Source organism: Rhamphochromis longiceps, linkage group LG13, assembly GCF_057381845.1.
Source record: "Rhamphochromis longiceps isolate RC_006_pf linkage group LG13, R_longiceps_female_GT1.1, whole genome shotgun sequence".
In the NCBI taxonomy this organism is placed as follows: Eukaryota; Metazoa; Chordata; class Actinopteri; order Cichliformes; family Cichlidae; genus Rhamphochromis; species Rhamphochromis longiceps.
In genome coordinates this window covers 29603547-29629489 of record NC_140569.1, presented here as the reverse complement: position 1 = coordinate 29629489, position 25943 = coordinate 29603547, and the positions used below count along the sequence as shown (strand labels likewise).

At 42.0% G+C, this 25943-nt stretch overlaps 1 protein-coding gene across 4 annotated transcripts in view; it reads right to left on the bottom strand.

The window, feature by feature from the left end:
- LOC146656081 (stromal membrane-associated protein 1-like) overlaps positions 1 to 25943 on the bottom strand; it is a 159122-nt gene that overhangs the window by 4835 nt on the left and 128344 nt on the right. For all 4 annotated transcript variants that reach the window (XM_085428971.1, XM_085428974.1, XM_085428976.1 and 1 more), the window contains 2 exons: positions 11192 to 11384; positions 2932 to 3158 (listed from right to left, as the gene is read on the bottom strand). In XM_085428971.1, coding sequence (XP_085285097.1) covers positions 2932 to 3158; positions 11192 to 11384 — 420 coding nt within the window. The remainder of the gene's footprint in view (positions 1 to 2931; positions 3159 to 11191; positions 11385 to 25943) is intronic.

Here is a 25943-nt window from a genome sequence, read left to right as displayed (position 1 = left end):
AATCTATTCATGAGGCCAAAAACAGGCTGTAAACATTTCCATTTCATGGCTCAGCTTAGGCATTTTAACATGCGACTGAATGGGAACTGACTCAAGTTGGAGCCTCGAGTGGCCATTACATGAACTGTAGTTTTTGGTAATTGCACATTTTATTTTTTCATTTTATTTAATTTCAGTTGCACCACATGAACTTTGTCTTTTGTATTATTACAGTTTATATATTTTGAATTAAATGATAAGGACTGATAATGAGAACTTGTAATTATTCATGCTTTCCCATTTTTGTTAACCAATAAGTAGCTAGCAACAGTGGCATGGGAACAGACGAAGGCAAGAAGGGAACAGTTTGACATCAATAAAACGCTCAAAAACATGTTTAGAAAAACAGAGCGAAGCGATGAGAGGATTGCTGTGGGGGATGTGGCAGTCCTGAAGACATTAAGAGGGAGAACAGGTGTTGTTGCACCATCATGAAACATTTCTGTGCCAAAACCCCCCGAAAAAAAAGTCAATGTAAATCCCTACATGCTGCCAACCCATATGGAAAAGATATATACATAAATCTTATAAAGTTTGTATCTGTCTTGTGTGAAACTTGTATGAAAAGCATACAAGAGTGAAAACAGATATAAAATCCCTTGAAAAATTATATAAATGAAACTTGTATATTTTGGATACTTACTAAAACAATATATGAAAGTAATGAGAAAGTGGCCACTTTCATGAGTAAATCATATAAGCCTGATATGATTCACTATATGAAGTAAGCCACATCTTAAGCAAGTCTTTTATAAGTTTTTAATATTTCTTTTTCTTATGGGAATGCTGTGCAGAAAAACTGAAAAATCATGCAATGAGGATACAGTGAAGAAAATATTAACAGTGAACTGAGCTGATCTGAAATTCTATTTTTGTAACTTCTGTGTCACATTTAAAAATTCATTCAGATTTAGCCATTGAGATCTAGGCTGAATAAAGCCAACCTGAATCGCTTCATGACTCATCTGCCAGGCCCTGAAAACTCATTCACATGAAAGCTGGTGAATGCTGCAAGTTCTCTTGAATCCTTTCTGGACGAGACAAAAGAATGAATGTCTTTGTGGACTGAGCTGTTCTTTTTAGACATCCACTGTATTTCATGACTGCCTGCTCTGAACATTGGACAGAAATATACATTGGGGATTTCACTGATACAATCTGAAGCACCAGTGAAGTAAAACATTATGCAACTGTCGTAAATACATCCTTTTAGGTTGTGACCACAGAAAGTATTCAATAGACGAACTTCAGGCTCTGTAAAGACGCGTCTTTTCCTGGTAATGGTTCACGGGGGTATGATTTCTGTGTAAAACGTAATATTTCCTCTTTCGATTTAGAAAACCAGATTGCTCTAATAAATAACTAATATAAAGAAAGAAAGATGCATTTAAGAGACCATGGGAAGAAAAGATTAATGTAGACACAGTGATGCAGTTACGGCAAAAGCACAAGTGTATCTAAACACATAAAGGGGGATTGCTGCTGGTGTCTGTTTCACATCTTTCCCTGGACAGACAATTTTTCACGTCCAATTTAATTTTGTTCTATCAGATGAACTGTTACTATGCTTCCACATTATAGACTGCAATCACCTGCACCAGTTAAGTACGAGTTTAATAATCTAAGAGCATTTCTGTCAGGGATGTGATTAGAAGTCACCGAAACTCTCTGAATGTTGGACTAATCTTGGAAGCACTTACGTCACCAAAAGGAAATCCTACAGCAGATGCTCCTTCAGTAACATTAGCTCTATGAATGGCCATGAAGTGGGCCACTGCAACATTAGTGAAGGATTCTACAATATACAGGCATGTGAAAAATACAGTTTTGAAACACTTTAGGCAAAACCACATCAACTGCCAAGGAAGGTGGTGGAGGGGTAATGATTTGAGTCACGGGACTTGGGAACCTCGCAGCGATTGAGTTGTATACCAAAGTATTCTAGAGTCAAAATGTGAGGCCCAAATTGGGTCATGCATCAGGTGAAAGATCCCCAAACAGCAGCAAATCTACACCAGAATCACTGAAAAAGTATAGACTGAAGGTGTTGCAGTGGCCCAGTCAAAGTCCAGACCCTCGCCTGATTAAAATGCTGTGGCTGGACCTTAAAGAGCTGTGACCCGTGATGCATGTGAATGCATGTTGTGGACAACATCAACAGAACAATGTGTTGCACCCATACAGTTTATGCAACAAAGCTTTGTTAGCCTCACCCTCCTGAGACCCAGCACATTCACTATGTCCTCTGCAGTGGGAAAATCTGAAAGATACTTTTTTCCTTGGTTCTCAGGAGGTTAGATAGTGAGTCTTAACTTTTCACCTTCTTGTCCAAATAAGGTTGATTGCAGCTCCAAGAAAGACACTATCATTGAGGCTTCAAATTGGGAAGCCAAGAAACCAGTGCATGGCATCATGGTGGCTATGACCATCTGTTATATACAGTCTATGGTATTATTATGTAATTTCATTCCAAATTGGCTGGAAAACAGTTATAACCAATGATCAAGTCACACAAATCATCAAATTTCATTCTGCATTCTAAGTAGTATTAAAAGATCCTAAATCAAAGGTTATATACTAAGTAATGTACTGTTCTGGGCAGAATTAGGAACAAAGGAATAAAGGCATGTGACAGAATAAAAGAAAAAAACCCCTCATATTATTATACAGTAACCCTGGTTATAAAAAAGATTGAATAGCTGATTAAAGCTGCACCTCTTGGGCTTTTACTACATTGGTGAGGTTATTACTGCACCGAGCTCCACACAGAATTGGGGAACAGATCTAAGTGTGAATCTATATATTCACAGCAACTGGAGTGGGCAAAAAGCTAAATGTTAATCATCATTCTGACTGCACTTTAATACAGAGATTTATATTTCTTCCTGTTACCTGGCCCATATTCCACTGTCCTTGCTGCATGCTGTACATGTTCTGTCCTTGGTTGGCAGGCATCGCACCCTGCTGCATGCTCATGTAGCCCCCATTTGGCAGTGCCATCCCAGACACCATGGCCCCAGACCCCATCATGGTGGTGGTGGGTGGGATACTTCCAGCCACTGCTGTGGCGTAGCCCTGCGGAGTGAACTGCATCTGAGGCTGGCCCATGTACACACTGCCTGCAATACAAGACAACAGAATATGCCTTCAAACTTTGCCTTCAAATTCAAATATAAGAATCTTCAGGAAGTCAAACATCCCAAATTACAATCAATAAAACAAACAAACGTACTAGCACTCATCCTGTAAAGATGTTGAGAAACAGTAAAAACATAAAAACAAACGGGGAATGCACAAAGAACAGTGAGGTGAAGAGCTGCAGGTGATATCCTTTGACTGGGATTTCATTGAAGAGTGACATCTCTAACAGGTCACCAAAGAGTGCTGCATTCAGTGTGTGGCAAGAAGACGGATGATAATAGGGAAAGGCAGATTCTTGACATTTTTATTAAAAATGATGACCTGATGAACCTTCTCAGAGCCAAAGAGCCACTAGCTGCTCTTGTATTGCCCAAATGCCATCAGCAATGCACTGGGTCACCGTGAAAAAGTGATAAAAAGCTCTGGTGCAACTTGAGGCAGATGAGATGTGTAGTTTGAGGACCTTGGAATTTTGTCTGTTTTTTGAAGACAATGTTGTTAAATTGGCTTTGTGAGACAATGACCTTCAGTTGGTACTAAGGAGGTTTTCAGCAGTGGTTGAAATAGCTGTAATGTCAGCATTTCATAGTCTAAAGATACAGTGTCTTTCCTAAAAATGAATTGCTTCCTGTAGGCTGGCACTAAGTTGCCAGGCTTTTACTGCAGCCACCTTCAGTGGTTTTTCTGTGGGTCTCTCTGCCTTCGGTAACTGAAAGTATGCTCTTATGGACTGACATCAGATGACTGCATTGTATTAACGAATATACACTTTCTTTCCTTGAAAAATTGTAGAGTTGCTATAGCAATATGTTTTGGGTCATTTTCAGTGAAGTGGTTGGCTTTGTCACCTTACTGCAAGGTACTTGCAGTATATAGAAAAAAGTCCTGTATGCCTGTATGGTGGGAAATCACACAAACTGGTTACTGTGCAAGTACAAAAACAATTTCCATTTGTGCTATGAAGCTGTATCCAATCAGTTTTGAAGCATTTGGCTCAATCTGAGCTCATGAGTTCATCCTTCTACTTCTGTCGTTTACATCATTAATAAATAGAACCTTGGTTCTACCATGTTCGGCAGATGAGTTTCCTCCCTACTGTGGCTGGACTCTTTCTCAGGGCTGGACTCTCTCTTTCTCAAAACTGGGGACCGAAAGTTATGTTCCAACTATAGGTTGATCACATTCTTTAATCTCCCTGGGAAAGTCTATGCCAGAGTACTGGAATGGAGAATCCTTCCATTACTTGAACTTCAGATCCAGGAGGAATAATGCGGTACGGGTCTACATGTGTTTTGTTTACTTCAAAGGCTTCAATTGGGGGGTTCTTTGGGAAAATGGGGTATTTGGTCCATTGTAAATGGCAATTTGGTACCTGTGCAACCACAGCAAGAGCCTAGTCTAAATTGCCAGCATTTAATGTGGCTCATTTACAGTGGGTGTTTGATTCTGCCAAGGCTGCCTTTAATCACCGATTCTGTTCATAGTTTTTATGAACAGAATATCTAGGTGTAGCCAGGTGTTGGAGCGTCTACACTTTGGTGGCTTCAACATTTCATCTTTGCTTTTTAAAGATGATGTTCTATTTTGTTGCCTTCATTAGGTTGTGTTCCGTTCCTCGCACTGGAATGGTTTGCAGCCAGGTGTGAAGAAACTGGAAAGAGAATCACCTTGATTCTCTGCCAGAAAACAGGGAAGTGCACACTACAGGTTTTGAGTTGCTGCCCCAATTGGAGTAGTTTAAGTATCTCAGGATCTTGCACTACCAAGTAGATCTTGTAGTTGGTCAGGGAAGAGTGGAGTGGGAGATTGACAGACAGATTGAACCAATGTCTGATGCATGATAGGGTGAGTAGCTTGGTCATTCAAAAGTAGAGCTGCTGGTGATCCACAGTGATTATGTCTCCTAGGTGAGATGTTTTGGGCATGTCCTACGAAGAGGAGACCCCCAGGCCTCACCGGAGATTTGGCTGGTGTTGGAATTTTCATGTGTATCAAATGGACTTTTGGCTGAAACAATCCTTGGATACAAGATATGACATCCACAGTTAGCTCATTTAAACCAGGTGATGAGGCTCAAGTTTCCTGTGCGACTTCCACTGAATGTTTTCCAGGAAAAGAGATCCTGACCTCTTACCAGTTACATAGTTCACCCGGTATGGGAACACTTCATAATAGAGCTGGGCGATATGAGATTTTTTCATATCACGATATGTTTTTTTCATTTCAGGCGATAACGATATCTATCACGATATAAGCCAAATAACTATATTTGTAAGATTTAAATGTGCCGTTGCTCACAAGTAAAATGTGAAATAATCAGCAGCTTGTTTTTATTTAAATATTTATTTCCCATAATAAGTTCAACAGGGTAGATGTACTTAAGGAACATGAGACTTTTTCAGATAAATAAAGGCAAATATTGCAAACTACACAAAAGGCAGCCACTAAAGCGTTTAAGTTTCAAAATAGAACAAACGAAACAGACTAAATTGTCAATTCCACTTAGAAACAAAATATTAATTCTAAAAATAAATCTTAGTTTGTTTTACAGAAGAACAGACAAAACTGACTAACTTTTGTCAATATCAAATAAACTGAGAACTAAAAGGAAATTCTCAATCTGTCCTTGTTGTATAGCTTAGCTTTTCAAACAGTTTTAACAGTTACTTTAGTCTGACAAAAGCCGAATGACGAATTAGCGCTTCCAGTCAGAGACTGAGGCTACGTCCACACGTACACGGGTATTTTTGAAAACGGAGATTTTCCGTTTTCGTTTTAAAAAATAATCCCGTCCACACATAAAGGCAGAAATGAAGGAAAACGCTGCTATGAACATGCCAAAGCAGCAGGTGGCGCTAGATTCCTAACCGTGCAGAAATATTGGCCAATCAGAAGTCTAGAAGCCTCGGTGGGAAAACGTAAACAAAGCTGGGGCATAGAAGCAGAACCGAGTCGTATGTGTGGACGGACAGTAACTGTGTGTATATGTAAGCATTTAAACACTGCAGAGAGTAGAATTAACAGTAACAGTATTGTAGAAATTCATTTCACCGAAACAATAACGTGGCGCACAGTGTGACGCATGCACCAGTTTATTGTATTTCCAGACTTGCTTTCGGCACAATTTACAGTGCACGCTACTCTGTTTTTTGTCAGACTTGAAATAGCCGAAATACCTTCACACTACGGAACTTCTATGGCTCTTCCGTTCGACAATCTCTCCGGCATTGGAACCATCATCTGTTTTCTCTTCGGTCACGCTCAGTTGATTTTTCTAGTCGGCACACTCATTTCCTCCATTACGCGCTGGCTCCATTACCCGCTGGCTGCTTCCCAAACAAACACACGTGCGGCTTGGCACTTGTGCTGTACGTAACAAGTCACGCGACGTGACGCTGCGGCTGTGATTGGTTCGGCTCTGCGCTACTTAATTTGGATTGGCTGACCTTTTTTTTTTTTTTTTTTTTTGAGGACAAGAGCGGCGAGGTCTATCGCGATAGCTTAATTTCTCTATCGAGTAAAAGTTATATCGCGATACATATCGTTATCGTTCTATCGCCCAGCTCTACTTCATAACCTCACAAGAAGAAACAGAACAGGTTGTTGGGAAGAAGGACATCTGCAGAGTTAGCTTGATACCATCAGGCAGGCAAAAACAAACTATTTTTGCCTGCTTCCCTGCTTTGCTCTGTGCATGTACAAAATGAGAGACTGTCCTCTCATATTATAATATATCCTCTTTAGCACAAGTCATAATGCCCCACAGGTTTTAGTCTTTAGCTGTTATAAAGCCAAAAAAATCAGTACAGATCCATGGACAAATAGCTAATCCACAGATCACTGACGAAGCAATGTTTTTTGGCCTTCTGTATATTCTGACATTCTGATCACCTCATTGTTGGCTGCACTTAGAGCCTTTCCATTGCAGCATGGATAAGTGCACACAGTCCCGCGCACACATACAGTGCATGCAGGATGAAAGTCTGATTTTTGAGCATTAGCCTGGCAAGGTTCTTTTGGCTTTGATCTCAATCTGCATTTATTTGGATTCAGAGAGGACAATACGCAGAAAGCCCTTCATTCCATTCCTAATCCTTGATACATCAGTGTAAACATGGAACACTATAATCAATGCATGTGCCTGCTGTAAAAATCTGCTGCCTGTTTTCTCCCACCAAGCAGAAAACATGCAGCACTAATGCTTTCCCACACAGGCTGATGGATGATGTATGTGTGAACATCCGCCTACCTATACATCCTCGCACAGGCGCTCATGCACACTCTCCTGACACTTCAGTCTTTACACATAATAACTGTGAGATGAAAGCGAACCTGCAGACACTTCGCTATTTTTACTGCTGCACTGGGACCCTAGTAAATGCAGTGTGAACTAGACGTCCCTGCTTTTCAGCACGCTGACCTTTCATCTTTACTCTCCTACGTTTTTATGATGCATCTTCCCTCTAACATGCATGTGTGTGTACAACATTGCCTAGGTGTGCATCTGTTTGTGTGTAAACACCTAGGTCTGAGTCTGCAGCCTTGTATTTATAACCTGCACGTCTTTGCCAGCTTACGAGACGCCGTGTATGTGTAATGTTTGTTTACGCGCTACATTCACAAGACATTTCTACTGCGAGGAACCTTTAAGTCCTTTTTGAACACATGTCCTTCAGCTTGCACATTAAAAAAATGAATTACATTAAGAACATCCTTGAGTGTCGGTTTAAGTTACAGGTTGAGCAGGCAGCTGTATTCAGCCAGGCTAAACGCAGCAGCCCCAGGCCTTCTGCTGCATGCTCTGGACTTCTTTACGTTTCCTTGGACATGTTTCACCTCTCATCCGAGAAGCTTCTTTAAAAGTGCATATTACTCCCACATTAGGTTCATTGGCTTCACTAGCTAATTCTAGTCTTGGAAAAAAAAGCATGGGGTTCTCTTCACATACAAAGTTCTGAATCATTGCACCACTTGATATTTTAAAGATCTCATAGATCGTCCCACTTCAGCTGCACTTCAACTTCCTAAAGTTTCTAAAAGTAAAATGGGAGGCAGCGACATCAGCTGTCAGGCTTGGAACAGCTCCCAGTTTGGGTTCAGAGTCAAACACCATCCATTTTTAAAATTATTAATCAATCTTTAAGATTAAGTTTGATTAATTAAAACCATCCCCTAGTTTTCTGCTTCAATGAAAGGCTGCTGTGGGACTTTCCTTGATCCTATGATCCACTGAGTGTTTTCTTCTCCCATTTCCTCTTTTACATGCCACTAGTACATGTCAGTAACTTCTGTCTACTTTCTCCCGCAATCTGCGTCTAATCTTGTTTATTTTTTAAGCTCTTTGTTCGTCTGTTTCCCTCTTGTCTTCTAAATGTTCTGATGTTCGAGCCTCATTCAGGAGGTCTCTGTTTTAGCAATCAAATGAGAGAACTTCATTGATTGCTCTCTCTCTGACACTGTGATGCCTTTACCATATAGTGTTTTGAGATGACTGCTGTTGTGAAATGGGACTATATAAATATAATTGAATTGAATGTAAATTGAATTTCAGTCCTCTGATCCACGAGTCCAGTAATGCATATAAATCGTAACTGCCGAGGTTCTTTGTGTGGGGCTATTACTGTAGCAGTAATATTTTCTGCTGAGTGTGTAACTGGATCTCAGTGTGTCTGTGTGTAATCAGATTGCTCAAAATGCATTTAAAGGTTCCTTTACACATTTTCAGATCTGATTACATACAGACACATTAAGATACAGTTACACAACTCTCCAAATGCACTTGCCGGTACTTTTGCTACGATAACAGCTCCCACACCTCTTGCCTTAACAGTAACTATTTTCTGCAGTGGCAGCATGTAATCATTAAAAATGTAGGCTCCCATTCTGGGGGTGATTCTCCAAAGAGGTCACAAGGTTCATGTGAGTGTCCAGAGATAAGAACAAAGCTTAGAAAAGCGTAACGTACAGCAAGTTTTTGTGGAACGTGTATGGGTACCATAAATTGTTTTGTAGCTTCCAAAAAAATACTTCAAACATCCAGGATTACGAAATCTTGCATCTTTTGTTTAACCTGATCAAATCATGATCTTAATTATTAAATTATTGTACTGATGAAGTCAGTGTCAGGAGCTAAAAAAAGAAAAAAAAAAAAAAAGATACTTTCTAGTTTCTGCAGAGTGAAGATACAAAAAAAGCTGCCGTTCCATTAAGAGTTATAGAATGTATCAAAAGGTTCTCAAGGTCCAAAAGCTCTTAATGCCATAAGTTTTCATTTTGTGTGCATCTGTAAAGGTGTCAGGCTATGAGCAAGTAAGAATTCTCTTGATTAATAGATCAGCTTTACCAGACAAACACACACATACACAATGTCAGCAGGGTGTGAGTGAGCTCTCAGCCTCTGACTGCTCTCCAAAGTCAGCCACAACTCCACTTGTTTATGTTGTTTTCCACCAGTCTCCTTTTTTCCATCTCTGAAATGTAGACCAAAAATAAACACAGCCTTTTGGCCAGGCTAAAATGTTCTCTTTGCACAAGCAGACACACTGCTGCCTTCATTTGCAGATTTCCAGCCACTTGCGGATCATTTTCCAAGCTATAAACGGATCATCACCCTTTTAGTCCTCTTAAAACGTTGATATGATGAAGATGTTAGCAATAATTTGACACTTTATAGGTCAAACACAAAACAAAAGTGTAATTTATTTCGAGTTTTGAGGCGGCACAGTGGTGAAGAGGTGCAGACTGTCACCTCATAACAAGAAGGGTCCTCGTTCAATCCTCCCGGCCTTCTTGGGGAGTAGGTTTCAGCTCATGGCCACAGAAACAATGGTGCAATGCAATGCATGCAATTAAATGAAGTTAAATAGCATTTTTATTTATTTATTGTCATTGTCAAGAACAATGAAATTGCGTTTGGGGCTTCCATACAACCCCAAAAAAAGAAGAAAATAATAAATACCCCTTAAAACCCAAGTGTACATATTTAACCCAGTGTGACTCCAATGCAATAAGACAATCCTTAGCAATAATGTTCGTAGAAATTCAGACAAAGACCTGAGAAACATGACAAAATACAACAATGCAACCCATTCAATATTATTGTACTGTGAGATATGATATCAGATATGATAGTTATCTATTTAAGAAAGAGGGGGGGGGGGGGCAGGAGGGGGAAGAGAATAAAGATATGATGCACCAATGCAGACCAGTTAATTGCTATTAAGAAGTTGGATATGGTTATTGTCCGTGAGAGGGGGGCAGAGAGTAGCGAAAATAAAGTGAGGATTAGTTTTGTTCGGCGGCTCTTGAGAAGATTAAGAGGTCGAGAATCAATGCCAAGCTCACTGCTACACCATCTTTGTGGGTAACGTCCAACCCCATGTTTGAGTGCGGCGTGTAGTTGTAAACAGTTTAGCCAAGACCACTGAAGTTTTTACAGCTGTAATTTAGATTTGGAAGCAGGAAGACCCCCCAGCACTGAACAGAACTGAAAGCCAGAACCTTTATTGAGCCTTGATTTGAGGTGGGTTGCCAAGTGGCTGGCACATGTGCAGCCCTAGTGGGAGAATATCAGCGGAGTATTGAAGATCAGCTTTTCTGCCAGGATTGAGCTTTGTCTCCTGTCTGAACTAACACCATGCTCGATCTTTTGTGGAACGGCTAATATAAAACCGATAATAAATGTGATTTTTTTAAACAAATTTTTAAGCTTTTGTGTCGGTATAGTTCAGTTGACAAAAGACGCTCAAGCTCAGTAAACACATGAGCCTGACCCAAAAGAGAAAGTGGCATGAAATCACAACTCCTTAGCAACAAACTGTCAATCTTTATTTTTTCCCTCTACCAGTCTTAGAAACACCTCCTGCAAACTGTATCCTTTAAAAAGACCTACAAACTTGAGTGACTCTGCTTGAATTGAAAATGTGAGTTTGAGTCAATTGACCAAGCTGCTTTGACTTGATTAACAAAGGGTTAATAATAACTGCTGGCTGTATGAGAGCATGTGTGTTACCTTGTCCTGGAGCAGGCTGTTGCTGGCTTTGTGGCTGACTGCCCACTGAGCTGCTTGCGTACAGGGACAGGATCGAGTCTTTAGATAAAAGCTTCTTCTCCTCTGCTTTCGCTGTGGTAGTGGTGGAGGTAGAGGAGGAAGAAGAGGAGGAGGTGGAGGGGTCCACCTGTGGAGTTGTTATACTGGAACCAGACTGTCAGACAGAAAGACACAGGGCAAGGAGAGAAGCGTCATGAATATATAGACTTTCATCCAGACAGATTATTTCTCATACACTACAATCATGTAGTTGCTCTTGTCACCATACCCTAAAAATATACATGTAATGTAAATCTCACCTAATCAGCAGAAAGAACCAGACCAGAGAAACAAGGCAGAGGAGCTTAGATTTGTTTTCTCACCTATTCTGTCTTACCTATTTTAATCTTTAACGTACATGAGAATAAACATGGTCATAGTTTCAGATGATAATGCCAACGTTTGTGTTAGACCCCAGTCACACTGGCAGAAACACAACACCACCAACACCAACCAGCCAACTTGCCATTTACTCTCTGAGCTGTAGGGGAAGTGTTACGAGTGTGACACAAACAGCAAAGGGAGAATATTTGCCTTCATATTAAGAGCTGCACCTGCAGGAAGGCACAACTTTTAATTTGAAGGAGAACGTTTTTAGTTTTCCATCGTGGTTACTGCCGCTTGTGTGTTGGCAAGTCTTTGCAGACAAGTCGACATCTTCCATGCAAACTACGGGCAGCTGGGCAATCTACCAGCATCCAAAGCACTCACGAGTTTTTAAACCTGACAGATTTTACCCAGTGATTGCTGGCAACCTTCAGCAACCATTTGCTAACCAGTCGGGGAATATGCATTTTTCTATGGTGACTTTAAGTTTTCTGGGAGTTACCAGCTAGTCTTTATTCCTTGTGTGAGTGGAGCTTTATCTTTTTCCACAGTGACTTCCACTTCCAGTCACTAAGTGATCCCTGTGAGCCAAAAACTCAGGATTCGATATTTTCTACTCTTGGCCGTGAGCAGAGAAGCCTTTCCCAACTATTGTGTAAAATCCTCTGCTAATGAGGGGCAGCCAATCAGAAGAAACTTGGCTTAAAGGAAGGGAAAAAGGGCCAAGGCCAAAACAAAGAGGAATAAGATTTTATATCATGTCAAAGTACTTTAGTAAGTCCGAGAGTCGCCTGCTTTGCTGCTCTTTTCACTGTTGCTAAACTGCTTTGCATAAATGCCAATTACTCACATTTCACAAATTAATTGCCAACAAAATAGGAAATGGTTAGAAAGACAGAACCTGAAGGAAGTGAAGACAAGAGAGCAAGTTCTCAAATAAACATGAGCAGCCATAAAATAACTTTTACTGAATAAACAAAACAAAAAACAAATTAAAAAAATCTGAATATAACATTTTCTGTCTGTCAAACTGTGTGTTTGGCAGATTTGGACATATTCTCTTGCTTGTACTCATAATTATAAAATAAATCCAACAGGTTTGTGTCACTGAATACACAGCAGACTTGGAAATATATTTAGTCATACCTTTGGCTACTCAATGTGCCACAGAGAGAAAAGATGGCCAAGACAGGAAAAAGACTGATGTGAAGATGGAAGAAAAAAAGGGTCTAAACAAAGGGCCGAAAAGCAAGAGTTAAATAAAGGACAAGACAGGGGAGAAAAGAACAGAGGAGACAACATAGGAGAGAGAAGAGAGGAGCATTGTCAGTGTAAGTGAGACGGATGACATTAATTAGGCCGCTGCAAAGAGAGGAAGACGTGAACTGTTGGAGACAGGACACACGCACGCTGTTCCGCTCACATACACCTTTTCATTATTAAGAAAAAAACAAAACAAAAACAGCTTTCATACACACACCCATTATGTTTAATGGATGGAGCTGACAAAAAAACAACACCTGCTTAAAAGCTCTGCTCAGGTGTGTGTGGGAATGTGTGTGTGTGTACACATGTGAAGAGATGGGACAAAGACTGAAAATAGAAAGGGGGAAGGCGACAGACAGCATGAAGAAGATAAGGAGAGACAGTGTGATAAACAGCAGCTCCTGCAAGCCGCTCTGCAGTGAATAAGCACGCTGCAGTCAGTGTCACAAGCACACATCATATATTACACAAAGTTGCACACCACCCACACACAACACATAAAACACACACACACAGAAATGCAAGCACATGTGTTGTCCTCTGCTGCTTAGCAGGCAGCACTGCGCTCCTCCGTCTCTCCCTGCAGACTTCATCCGACTGGAGGAGGGAAGGCGGAGATGAGGTGGAGGGGGGAATGGAGAAGAAAATGTGGGGCAGGGGGAGCAAGATAGGAAGAAGGAAGGGGAAAAGCAAAAACAGTGTAGGTGAAAGTAAAGGTAGGGGTGGAAAGAGGAGAGAAAAACAAAGTGAACACGGGTGAGCTGAAATGAAAAGCGGCAGGTGAGGATGGAGGAATAACAAGAGCAGAGGAGGTAAGATGGATGGCTAGTCATACCGAGAGACATAAACACACACACACACACACACACACACACACACACACACACACACACACACACACACACACACACACACACACACATTTTCTCTCAAGTGAAGCCAGTTAAGGTGAGTCAGGTATTGAAGGGGGCAGGAGGAGCTTCCTATTAATAGTCATAGAACATTAGCATGAAGGAAGGTGAGAACACCTGATCTGCCTCATGTCAGCGAGCTATATAACATAACTCAGTCACGGAAGCTAAGTCTGTTTCCTGCTAAGCGTTTTGGGGTTTCTTTGCAAAGTTAAAAAGAATACATTTAATAGACTTCAAAATCTCCAGGCTGCAGTAATCGTCAGCCATTCAGCTTCCTTCTTCGGGGAAGTGCTATGGAAGCGACGGCATGACTCAGACAGAGTCTGCAGGCTCTGAACCGCTGAGATAAGACCATCATCTGGGATGATTTGGGAAGGGAGCTATAACATGTGGAGCATGTGGGATGTGAGCCAATTAAAGCAGCTGGCAGGTGGGGTGAGCTTTACCAAGCTGGCACTAACATTGGGTAACTAGCTTCTGATGTCTACTTGTTGATGCAGAGCTATAATAACGCCTTCTGACAATTTGTCTATTTGTTTTAGGAGTCACAACGACAGTAGACTGACCACCATAAAGTTTTCAAATGCATCAATTTAAAAAAAAAAGTTTTTAGCATAATCAAGTCAAAATTAAAACTCACAAGCAATTTAAATACTGAAACGGGGTGTGTTTCCTGTAATCATTCCTATTGACAATAACAAATAAGGAGTCCTTTTCTAATGTACTTTTAAGGTCAGGGTCCTGTGCAAATTGTGGATGCACATATTAAACATGGCCACAGTTTCAGAGGATGAGATTAGCGTATGCACGAGTAATCCCTCATAACCAAGAGCTCAGGCTTCACACGCTTATGTGAGTAAAACAGAACAATAATATGATCACATCTCTTTGGCTGCGAGCCTCCCAATCCCCTGTTTTTGCGAAGCAGACAATCAGAGGAAAGTTGCCTGAAGGCAGAGGGACTAAAACTGCCTGCTTAACACAAAGGACGTGAGGAGCTGCACCAAGACAAACAGGGTTACTCTAGTAGCCCGATTTCCAAGAATAAACACATGGAGCTGGAAATGTGTCCTCTTTAGAGTATTTTATTTGGAAGTGATTTCTCTCTTCATCACCATCACTTCCAGAGGGTACTAGAACCACAAAGACAAATGACATTACTAATGGCTGTATTGCAATAACAATAACATCTTGTTAATGGACAGAATGTCTGGGTTGGTTTGACCTCTGACCCCCTGAATGGCCCACTGAATGATCACTGAACTGAATTTGGTGGTGAAAAATATTTCTAATGTTAATTTAAGAGTTGTTAAAAGAGAATGGTCACTTGTGACCGGAACACTAAAGTAAGGGGTGGGTGCACACAACTGGAGGGTTAATCTGTTATACAATATTACATATCTTTTAGAATAAAAAAAACAACAACAAAACAAAACAAATGAAAACTCATAATGAGGATCAGGAAAGGGAGTGTGCATCGGGATCTAGCAATTATATCTGGCCAACAGGCATGTAAACATGCCAAGCTGCTCAGTCTGCATGTGTAACTGCACACACCATCAAATAGAAGCCAGTGATGAATCAGTACAGTACAAATAACACTGCACTTTCAAAAAATCCTATCACCTAGAACACTTGCCAGATCACAGTTTAACACAGTTTGAAACAGTGGAGGAGAACAGGCATGTGCCACAGAGGCACAACTACAGAATTCCACGTAGTGATCAAAAATAGCAGCCACTATGCAGACGTGCAGGGGAAGATGGCCTTAAATGATGAAGTAAAGATGGCTGATATTTACAGACCCACTCCCTTAAATGTATTAGAGTCCCAGGCAGGCTGATAGGTTGCAGTCTTTCAAAACATCATATTACTGTCAAGAGATGTGTTTGGGATGAGGTGATGCAAATAAGAGTGAGCATCCTTTAACTCAAAGATGTTTCTTTAAATTGCTGCCTCTTTTAGCTTAGAACAAAACAGCTTCCACTGGCCTTTCACTCGTTCCACCATCTGTGACTGCCAGACACTCCAGGAGAATTTGCTCTATTTGCACTGAAAGAACAGCAAAGCAGTCCAGAAGGGTTTTTTTTTGCCAAAGCTAGACAGGTGGCACACAATGTAAGAGATGCACCATTCTTGCTCTCTTTAAATGCAAAAGAAATTCATGCAGCAAATGTCACATGTGTATCGTCGTTCACAGTGGCAGTTCTACATACGCAGATACATCAAATACACACACACACCATGCTCATAGTGTGTGAGGTGCTGCAGGGCTCCTAGCAGCATATTGTGTAATAGAAAGCTTCTTCAACAAGGCTCCTTTCTTTCTTTCTTCCTTTTTTTTTGCAATGTTGGTGTTGATGAGAGCAGCCAGAGCTCTGAATTACTGCTCTGACAGCCTTTTCCTCACTGTCACTATTCATAGACCTCTACAGCCAAACACACACACACACACACACACACACACACGTGCTCACTATGGTTTTCCATCACTGCTTGAAATACTCATACACTCCCCTCTGATAGACCATCTGTGGCTTTAAAACCGTAATAGGCTGTGTGTGTGTGTGTGTGTGTGTGTGTGTGTGTGTGTGTGTGTGTGTGTGTGTGTGTGTGTGTGTGTGTGTGTGTTTTAATTTACTAAAAACAAAAGCAAAGCCTGCCTTGGAGTAAATCTGAATTAGCCTACGAGTGTGCCAGAAAGGAAAAGAAAAACAAGCAGAGAACGAAACAAAGGCAAAAACCGAGATCACTGGTCACTGCTTCATTACCTCACTGCTCTCTGCCTTCTCACCCTCTTTGTTGTACTCTCAACAAAATGCAGTTCATCCGTTTTCCTGTCTCGCACTTCATCCCTTCCTCAGCAATCAACTACATTGCCTTCTGTTATTTACTTCAGACCCAGACCTCCATTTCTTCCTTGGATGTAATCATGAAACCCACAAAGTTCCCATTAAAGCCACAATGTTCCATATCTGGTTGAGGTGTCACAAAAATATTCAGGCGACGCATACTTTGATGCACATTTAGCATTAATGGGCTGTATGAATAGCTTTAAGTGAGTCATGGCAATCATTTCCTCATACAAAGAAAACAGAGGAGAACGTGATGTTTTTGCAGTGAATTATGGGAATTTAATGCATGAAAATGCCTTTTATTGTTACCTTTGAAGAGCAACAACACATATTCATAATAAACCTCTGTTACCTCGTTCCAATTCAGTAGCCTTGGTCTTAACTGAATGCCCATGTTTTCCTGGAGAGCACATCCATGTTTGACCTCCTGACTTACACTGCAGTAATTCTGCAGTTTAAAGGCAGCAGAGGTTACTAGCCAAGAATCTCATCAATTCAAAGCTTTACAAGAGTAGCTGATTGGCTTTATTTTGAACACTAAGCTAAAATTATCTAAGCTGGAGGGTGAATGCTAACTTTTTTCCACTTGATAAGCGTTAACGTTGGGTTCCTAATTGCATGGCAGGATGCTGTAAACGGACCTGTTGCTAGAAATGTTGTTGTTATTTGGCGCTACATAAATAAAATTGAATTGAAATTGAATCAAAACAACCTGCCTGCTTCATCAACATCAGTAACTTTATTTAACAGGCTCTTCTCTTGTTTGTTATTGATTCCTGCTGACAACTTTTTATATTTTATTCCTGCACAGTTGGTGTGCAGCACCCACAATTTCCGTTGAACATGCACAATGACAATAAAGGGCTAAATATGTGGATTTTCTTAAACCTGGACATAACTGTCCCTATAAAAGTTAAACTGTGCTTTTAAAGGCTGAAGATCAGCTCTTCTCTGACAGCATGGTGGGAGTTTCTAAAATTGACGGCGTCTTCATTAATCCCATGCAAACGTACACCTATCTGGAACAACCCTGACATATTACAAAACAATAATATGATAAACTTTTCAGATTGGAGTGGTAAAGGAATCAAATATTTAGAACATATACTAGAAGGAACAGAATTTATTTCATTTGACGGACTAGTTACACAATATGGGATCAACAAGAAAAGATTTTTAGAATATCAACAAATTAAATCCATAGTAAAAAAGAAATTTAAACCGGGTCAAGTTGAACTACAAACAACACCAAGTGTGGTTCAATTTCTTACTCTTAAACCCCCCAAATTACTATCCAAAATATACAGAATGCTTTCTAAAACAGATGAATCAATATCACTTCCTATTGCAAAATGGGAAGCGGATTTATCAGTTAACTTAGACCAAAACTTCTGGTCTCAGATTTGCTTAAAAATCTTTCATCTAATTAGAAATCCCAGTCTTCAATTAATTCAATACAAAATATTACATAGAGTGCACTATACAGGCCATCGGATGTTCAAGATGGGCTTTACGTCTACCAACAACTGCTCACACTGCCAAACCAATTCACCAGACAATTATATCCACGCTCTTTGGTTCTGTCCACCAGTTCAGACGTTTTGGCGCGAGATATGTGAAGACTTATCGAAGTGTCTGAAATGTAACATTCCAACTTCCCCCTTAGTGTGTTTGTTGGGCAGCTTAGATAATGTCACTTCAGAAAAGAATATCGCCCATATGGTTTTCACTGCCCTATGCATCACCAAGAAAACAGTCCTCATGAACTGGAAAAATAAAAATAATCTTAATTCTAACCAATATAGAAATTATCTATTAGATTACATTAGTCTTGACACAGCCTCTGCCACCACATCAGATCAATTGCTCTGGGCTCCTTTGATCAGCTCCATCACCTAGTGGGGGTGGGGGGTCATAGTTTGGTCCCGCCTTCACTGTTGTGATTGGTGTGGGGGTAGGGACAGGCTTAGGGCGTCGAGGGGGTTCCCCGGAGGCATCTTCCTTGGGGGGCTCAACCCGGGGTAGCGGTCATGTCCGGTTAGGGGCTCTGTTGGCTCTCAGGTGACTGTTTCCTCGCGGCTGCGTGCAGCGGGGCTAGGGGAGGGTCTGTGCTGACGGACGTGGGTTACTGACCTGGTAGCCTGGCTGCCCCTGGGTGGGTCCGGGATGGGCGTGAGGTTCTGGGGGCGCTCCGTCTCTGGGCTGGGACCCGGACCGGGCCTCGGTCGCTTGGGTCCTGGTTGGTGTGTTGCCGGGGTTGTGGGCGGGTGGGTGCATGGGGGCCCAGCCCTGGAGCAGGGTGCCGCCGGTGCATCGAGCCACCTGGGGGGCTCTTCAACTGGTGGGGGAGATTGTCACATCTTGCAGGAGCTTTCCTCTCCTCAGGAGCTCTCTCTGCAGGAGGGGGAGATACAGGAGAGGTGGAGGAAGATCTCAGCCTGGGTGTTTATTGTCTTATGTAGTCTGGAAGATGAGTGGATGGTGGGGTGGGTGCAGTTTTCTCTGTGGTGGGGTTGGGTGGACTGTCCCGGGCTCTGTGGGGCCGGGAGGCGCTGCTGCACTGGGCCCCGGTCTGGATGGGCCTGGGCCCCCTTTCCCTGGCGGGTCGCGGAGTATGGGGGTGCCTACTGGGGTCAGCGGGGGAGCTGGCCCCAGGGAGGGGTCACTTGCCCCTCCCTTCCTTCCCTCCCCATCTCCAGCTGCCTCCCTCTTCCCGCTCCACCACAACCACCCACACATGCAGGACCTTGGAGTAGGGGTATGTCACCAGGGTGCAGAGGAGGCTACCCCCCCTCTGTCCCCTTCTGGCTGCCTCTGCCTCAATTTTATCCCACAACTTAGACATTCACATTACTCACACTCTCATTACACATACATATAGGATCTTGGGGGTGGGCACGATACACGGAGTCCAAAGTACCATCAGGGTGTACACCCCACCCCTGGCATCGTTGCCCACCTCTCAATTTTAAATACACGTAGACATTGAGGGCTAGCAGGAGGGACCATGCGCTTACCTGCTGCTCTCTGGCAGGTAGCTCCATGCCCTCCTGGGTTTTAAATGCACCTTAGAACACACATACATCAACACTACAATGAGCGGGTGGAGGGAGGTTTGGAGTCTTCTCTCACCCCCATTCTCTGCGACCTGCTGGAGCGGGGGGGCTAGGAGGAGGAGTTGGCCGTCCGACTGCGGTCTGGAGTGTGGGGCCTTCCTGCTGCTGCGGAGTCGGGGCGGTCTGCCTCCCCCCACCGCAGGGAAAAGGGTAACACCACCTGGGTCTGGGTGCAGTTCCCCCCTCCAGGGGCAAGGGCACCTAGACCCGGTTTGTAGAGTACGCTTGGGGAGTGTGATCGTGTGTACAGCGTCTCTTTATGTCTGTCTCCACGTTGGTTGAGTGGGGAGTAAGTGCATATGAGAGCATGAGGGTGGGAATGGATGTTTGTATCTGTGTGTGCCTGTATGTCTGTGTCTATATGTCAGGTTGGGTATCAGACGCCACTTCTCTGGGGACATCTCAGGCCCTCCAAGGTTTGGAGGCCTATCTCCCCCTACCACCACTTCCCCTGCCAGTGGTGGACCCCCTCAGACATCGGTGCGTTGGTGGTTCTTTGTGTCCGGGGATGGGCGTCCAGGTACACACCGGCTCACTCCTTGGCGGCCGCTTATCGGGGCCTGGAGCTCGCTCGGGCCACTTCGGAGGTGGGGTGCCCCCGGCCTCTCGGCCTGGGGCTCGGTCACTCAGGCGCGGCTGGCTGCCGGCGGAGCTCACGGGCGCGTCACTGCAACTCCCCCTGGCTTCTGCTCCGCGGCTGCTGAGTGAGCCCTCATCTGGGACTCTCCTCAGCTCTTTCTGGGACAGTGGCGCAGCTGCCCCTCTGTTGGTCTTCCTTGGTCTCTTGTGTTCTGGGGGCCTCTGGATGTCTGGAGTTTTGATCTCCTCCATACCTGCTTCATGCCCTGGAGGACGGGGCTGTGGCCCCCCCCACACCCTCTAGCAGATCATTACATGAAGGAACCTTTTAAAAAACAAAAAACAAGCGCGTCCATGCTCACAGGTGTACACACGGGTGATCACACCCACAAACTACACCCTTTTTGGCTCCTACCTCAAAGCACACTGTGTTCTGTTGATCTTATGTGCTGCACAATAATGTTTAATATTTAGTATTTACTGTCATATTCCCATATATCATTGTGATGTTGTTTATTCTATTACTCTTGTTCTCTTATGCTTGTTTTCTTTTTTCTTTCTCAGCAGGTGATCCAGGTGATTGATATATGCATTTTTTTTTCTCTGCCCGTTCTGTTGGTTTTTGTTTTTTGCCCTTCTCCCCCGTCCCTCTTCTCAGCTGTTTCTCTTTCCCTCTTTCTTTCTCCCCTTCTTTCCCCCAGTCAAGTCTGTCCCGTATTCAGTAAGTGAAAATAAAATAAACAATAAAAGGTGAATCAAATGGACCATTACGGCAAGGCTGGGATGGTCAATTTGGTAAAGTAAATCCGTTGGGCATCTTTGTTTGCCTTTAGACAACAATTCTGATGGCAAAAGAGCCAAACGGGACAGGCAAAAAAAAAAAAAAAAAAGGCTGAAGATCAGATTTACTAAAACTATTTGATAAACAAATGTTTTGCTGTCATTTTTACTGCTTTTCAGCTTCAACTTGGGTGCCTTCCATATCTGTTTTATTAAGAAAGCAGCTCATTATGCAGTCAGATCCTGGACCGAGCTTAACGCATCACTCCGCCAGAGCTCAGCTGCCATAGTTCAGAGGTGGAATTTCTATGAGATGCTATACTCAGAAAATCAAAGATAACGAAGCAAACGTGGTTTGATTTCGCCTGAGAAAACTGTTTACTCCAAGAATTACAAGAGACTATAATACATTTTAGCTTTTAGGTACTTTCATGTTATTACTATTATGTGGGGAAAACAGTTTTAATGGGAAACAAAAATAACTCAGAGAAATCTTTTTCTCTCCTTGCTCTATCCCCCTTTCACTCCCCACCACATTACTTTGAGTTTTCCAAGTAAAAAATATCTCATAACTGCATTTTTCAGACTCAGGCAGAGGTGAATGAGAGACAGAGGACAGGACGAGGAGAGAAAGTGTGTTTGTGTGAAAGGGAGAGCGAGCGCAAGAAGCTGCGGATAACACAAATCCTCCCCCTCCTACAAGGCTGTAATCGCATTTTTATAATTGACATATGCACAGATAGGCCAGCGCGCCCCGATGCCGGTTAATAGCTGCCCAAATCAGCAGGCTGCCGGCTTCCTCTTTCTTCATGGGCCCGACTAATCACAGCTGTAAAGCAATATCCGCCTGCCGAATCCAAAATTCATTCCTCAGTATGTCTGTGTGCATGTGTAAAAATCAGGGGATGTGTACTGACTGTGAAAACTGTGTTATTGTGTGTATGGCTCATATGTATAGGAGAGGAACGGAAATGAGCCGACGTGTGAGAGGTGGCGCTGCATGTTGGTTTGTGGGGTTTTCTCTCGGGAGTCTGAACCTGTTTATAGAAGACTGATGTGAGTGAGGAAGCATATAATATAATATATATACTCATTATAGATCTAGAAGTGTGCAATAACAGGTAATGTCACAAGGTCATCTAAATCCCATGTGTTTCTGTTTGAGGCTGGAACATTCGTAGGTCATTAGTTTTGCAGATTTGTCGCTGACAAAGAAACAAACGTTGTGACTCAATCATCACCAAGCCCTTCAACCAACCCATTAGAGCAGGGCGATATGACCAAAAATATGCTGCCTACGATAGCCGTAATGCTCCGACAATCCATCAAGCGGTGCGGCTTCGTAGCTTAGCAAAGTCGTACTAAAACATTTGACAAATTTTCGAGCGCTGTGTACATAAAATCGTTTCGAGGTCAGTAAACACAACCAGAATTCATACACAAGGCACACGGGATTATAAGGGGCACTGTTGATTTTCAGAAAAGTCAAAGGATTGATTTTAAGTGTGCCGTATTTTCCAAAAAACACGGTAATAACGACGGCCCACTAGCATGCTCTACCAAAAATAGTGCTTTGTTGTGTATCTGAGGGATGAAAGCTAAACCAGTTCCACACTGAAGTTGCAGCATTTTTACAAACCAGTTCCGTTTCATTCAACGATCCGCTTTCGCCCTCCTCATTCTCCGTCGCTGCCATGCTTTTTTTGCCATGTGCGTATGAAAACAAAGGCACTGAGCGTTTTACCCAAATTCTATCGCAATATTTCATTTTATCGTTGCCCAACATTATACCGGTATTACCGTGAAAGGTATGATATGGCCCAGCCCTATAACCCATGTTTCCATTTTTCAAGCATCAGTGTTAGTTTGAGTGTTTTATTTACAAGCATTTTATGGGTACAGTAACAAATCGATACATTATCATAAACTTAAAATTAATCTATTAAAAACACAAAACTGCCACAGTGACCAAAATAGACACAATAGACTCTTTGCCTAATCATTTTATATACGTGGCTACAGACTGGCGCCACATGGTTTATAATTGGTTTATAATGGAGCACTGTAACAAAAAATAATTTCCCCCAGGGATCAATAAAGTATTCTGATTCTGATTCTGATTCATACACTATGCTTCATAGGTTAGTTTAAATTTAAAGATCACAAAAAGTTCCAACTATATTTGACCATTTAACATATTTCATCATCTCTTTCTCATCAAGTCTTTCACCTACACCACCACTGCTCTCTCTCCTCCTTATTTGCAGCTCATCTTCCTCCTCAACTCAAACATATTCTCCTGATCTGCAGCCCTGACTTCTGTTCAGGGCTTCTGTTCAAGCTTATTTATTCCTGATATTGTTGCAATTACATATCGTCAGCAGACAGATGAACTTGCTGTCTCCGGACAGCTGACAACAAGACAGTGAAGCAATAACAGCTGGTTACAAGCTAATATTATGTTAGCTAGCTAATTTTAGGCTTGAGAGTCCTAAGAATCACGCTTCCCCCTAATGTCCCCATTAAGAGGTTGAACTTCTATGAAACGCACACACACACACACACAAATTTGAAACCTTCTGTCAGCACAAGCTAGAAATGCACAACCCTGACTCAATGGGTCTGTGCAGAGCTAATCTCTGTGCAGGCAGGTAATTGCTCGCTGTCTTAGTTGTTAGATGCTTCAGGAACATCCTTACTGGGAACAACGCAATAAACTTCATAAAGAAGTCATCACACCCTGCGCACTCTCTCTTTGAATATCTGTCCTCTGGCAGACGATACAGGACATTAAAAAACACACCGCTAGACTTTTGAACAGTTTTCACACAAAGACCATCACCACTTTAAAGGCTGCTGTGAGCTCACCTAAACAATGACTTAAGAATTACATTCACTTTATGTTCACAGCACATGTTAGCACACTGAAATTACTGACTGTGAGAAAAGTTTGTTTTGTTCCATTTTTTTCTTTTCTCATTTATTCTGTTATTACTTTTACTCTTTTATACTTTTCAAGGAGAACCATTTTTTAAGACGTTGTGCAAGAAGCTTCACGTCTGTTGTACTGTGACAAATAAAGTAACCTTGAACTGTGAACAAAGGAAAGAGTGAAACACAATATAAATAATATCAAATGGAGTGGGAATCTTTGGACGTGTGTTACAGTGAGTCAGTGCCTTTAGTAAAACTTCAACAGTAACTCAAAGGTCAAACAGAGAAAAACAAAAACTGTCAGTTTTGATACTGTACTAAGGCAGACCATTAGTTTCAGCTATTAACATCAAAATGAGCTGCGCCTTGAGCTATAAAAGCAGCAAATACACATCACCTTTAACTGCCATTTCAAACATTACCAGCTGGTCTTCTATTGGTTATAATAGGAATATAATTACTTTTTAGGCCTTTGCATATTATGAGGAAATTTTATTGGGAAAAATATTCAATAGCCTCAGTGTTATTCACTGTTCTGTTGATTTGCCTAAATATTTGCAGATACATAGAGTGGTGCTGGCGGAAGGTTGACACATCCAGCTTAAGCAATTTTATTTTTCCTTCTTGAATTTGCTTGTTTCACTCACAGATGACCTACTTTCTTCCATCCGTCCATCTTTCTGCTACATTAAAGTCACGGTTGGGCCGGAACCAATCAAAGCTGTCAAAGGACAAGAGAAGGGGAACAGCCCGGACAATTCACCAGTCTATCTCAGGACTAACCGAGAGACACACTCCAAAAGCAGACTCAATTATTGCCCACATACTGTGAGGTAACGGCATTTTTCTTTAAATGTTGCAGACAACATCAGTGAACATGTGTGAGACAAACAGAACATTTCTTGGTAGAAAAAAAACCCAAGTTTTAATTAAATCTGAAGAGAGAACAATGAAAAACATGTTAATATATAAAAGATCCATCTTCTGAACAGAAAACTGTTACAGCAACAAAACACAACTGTTGAAATAATAGTCAAAAAAGAGAGTCTAGTGCCGTAGGCAGAGGGCCATGGGACAGCAGCCTGTTGGTTCAAACAGCCAGTATCCAACACTCAAAGCCCTTGAAAGATATCGCAGCTGATTTAATCTGCCAAACAGCATTAAAAAGTACAACAGTAATACAGCTAAAGTCAATGCTACAGTATAAAAAGCAACCTTATTGAAATCAGGACATTTTTGAGACAAAATGAGTGACGTGACGTATGTGGGTGTATGTGCCAGCTAAACCCAGAGATGCCAAAGTATACCAAGCGAGACCAATTAAGTGTCATATAAATCTAATATTAACACTAATGATAAAACAAAAACATCAACATTAATAGTAGTACTTCCAGTAAGTAAGAATTTACTTCTATAGTGCTTTTCAAGATAAGACAGCAGTTACAATGTGCTTTAGAGGCATAAATAATAATAATAATTATTATTATTATTTTTGCAGGTTTAAGTAGTTTCTTAAAGGATGAAACAGAGTCCAGAGTCAAGGGAGCAAAGAGCCCTGAAGTTTGGACTGCACAATTCCCCTTGTTATCAGATGGTTACACGGGATAACAAGAACACCTTTATCTATCGACCTAAGGATCCGACTTGGTGAATAGGGGTGGAGTAGATTAACAAAATAAGTGGGGGCTTCACCTCATAGGGAATAAAGGTAAAAACCAAGGTTTTAAACTGACTCTAAATCTGACCTGGGAAGCCAGTGCAGACGATTAGTAGATGCCCCGCTCGACCTCCTGAGCTACAGCTGCCCCTATTATGAATGAGACTTAAAAGCCTTAAAGCAACATTCTGGACAAATAGAGGAGATTAACAGACATTTTAGACAGACAAGAAAATAGACTATTAC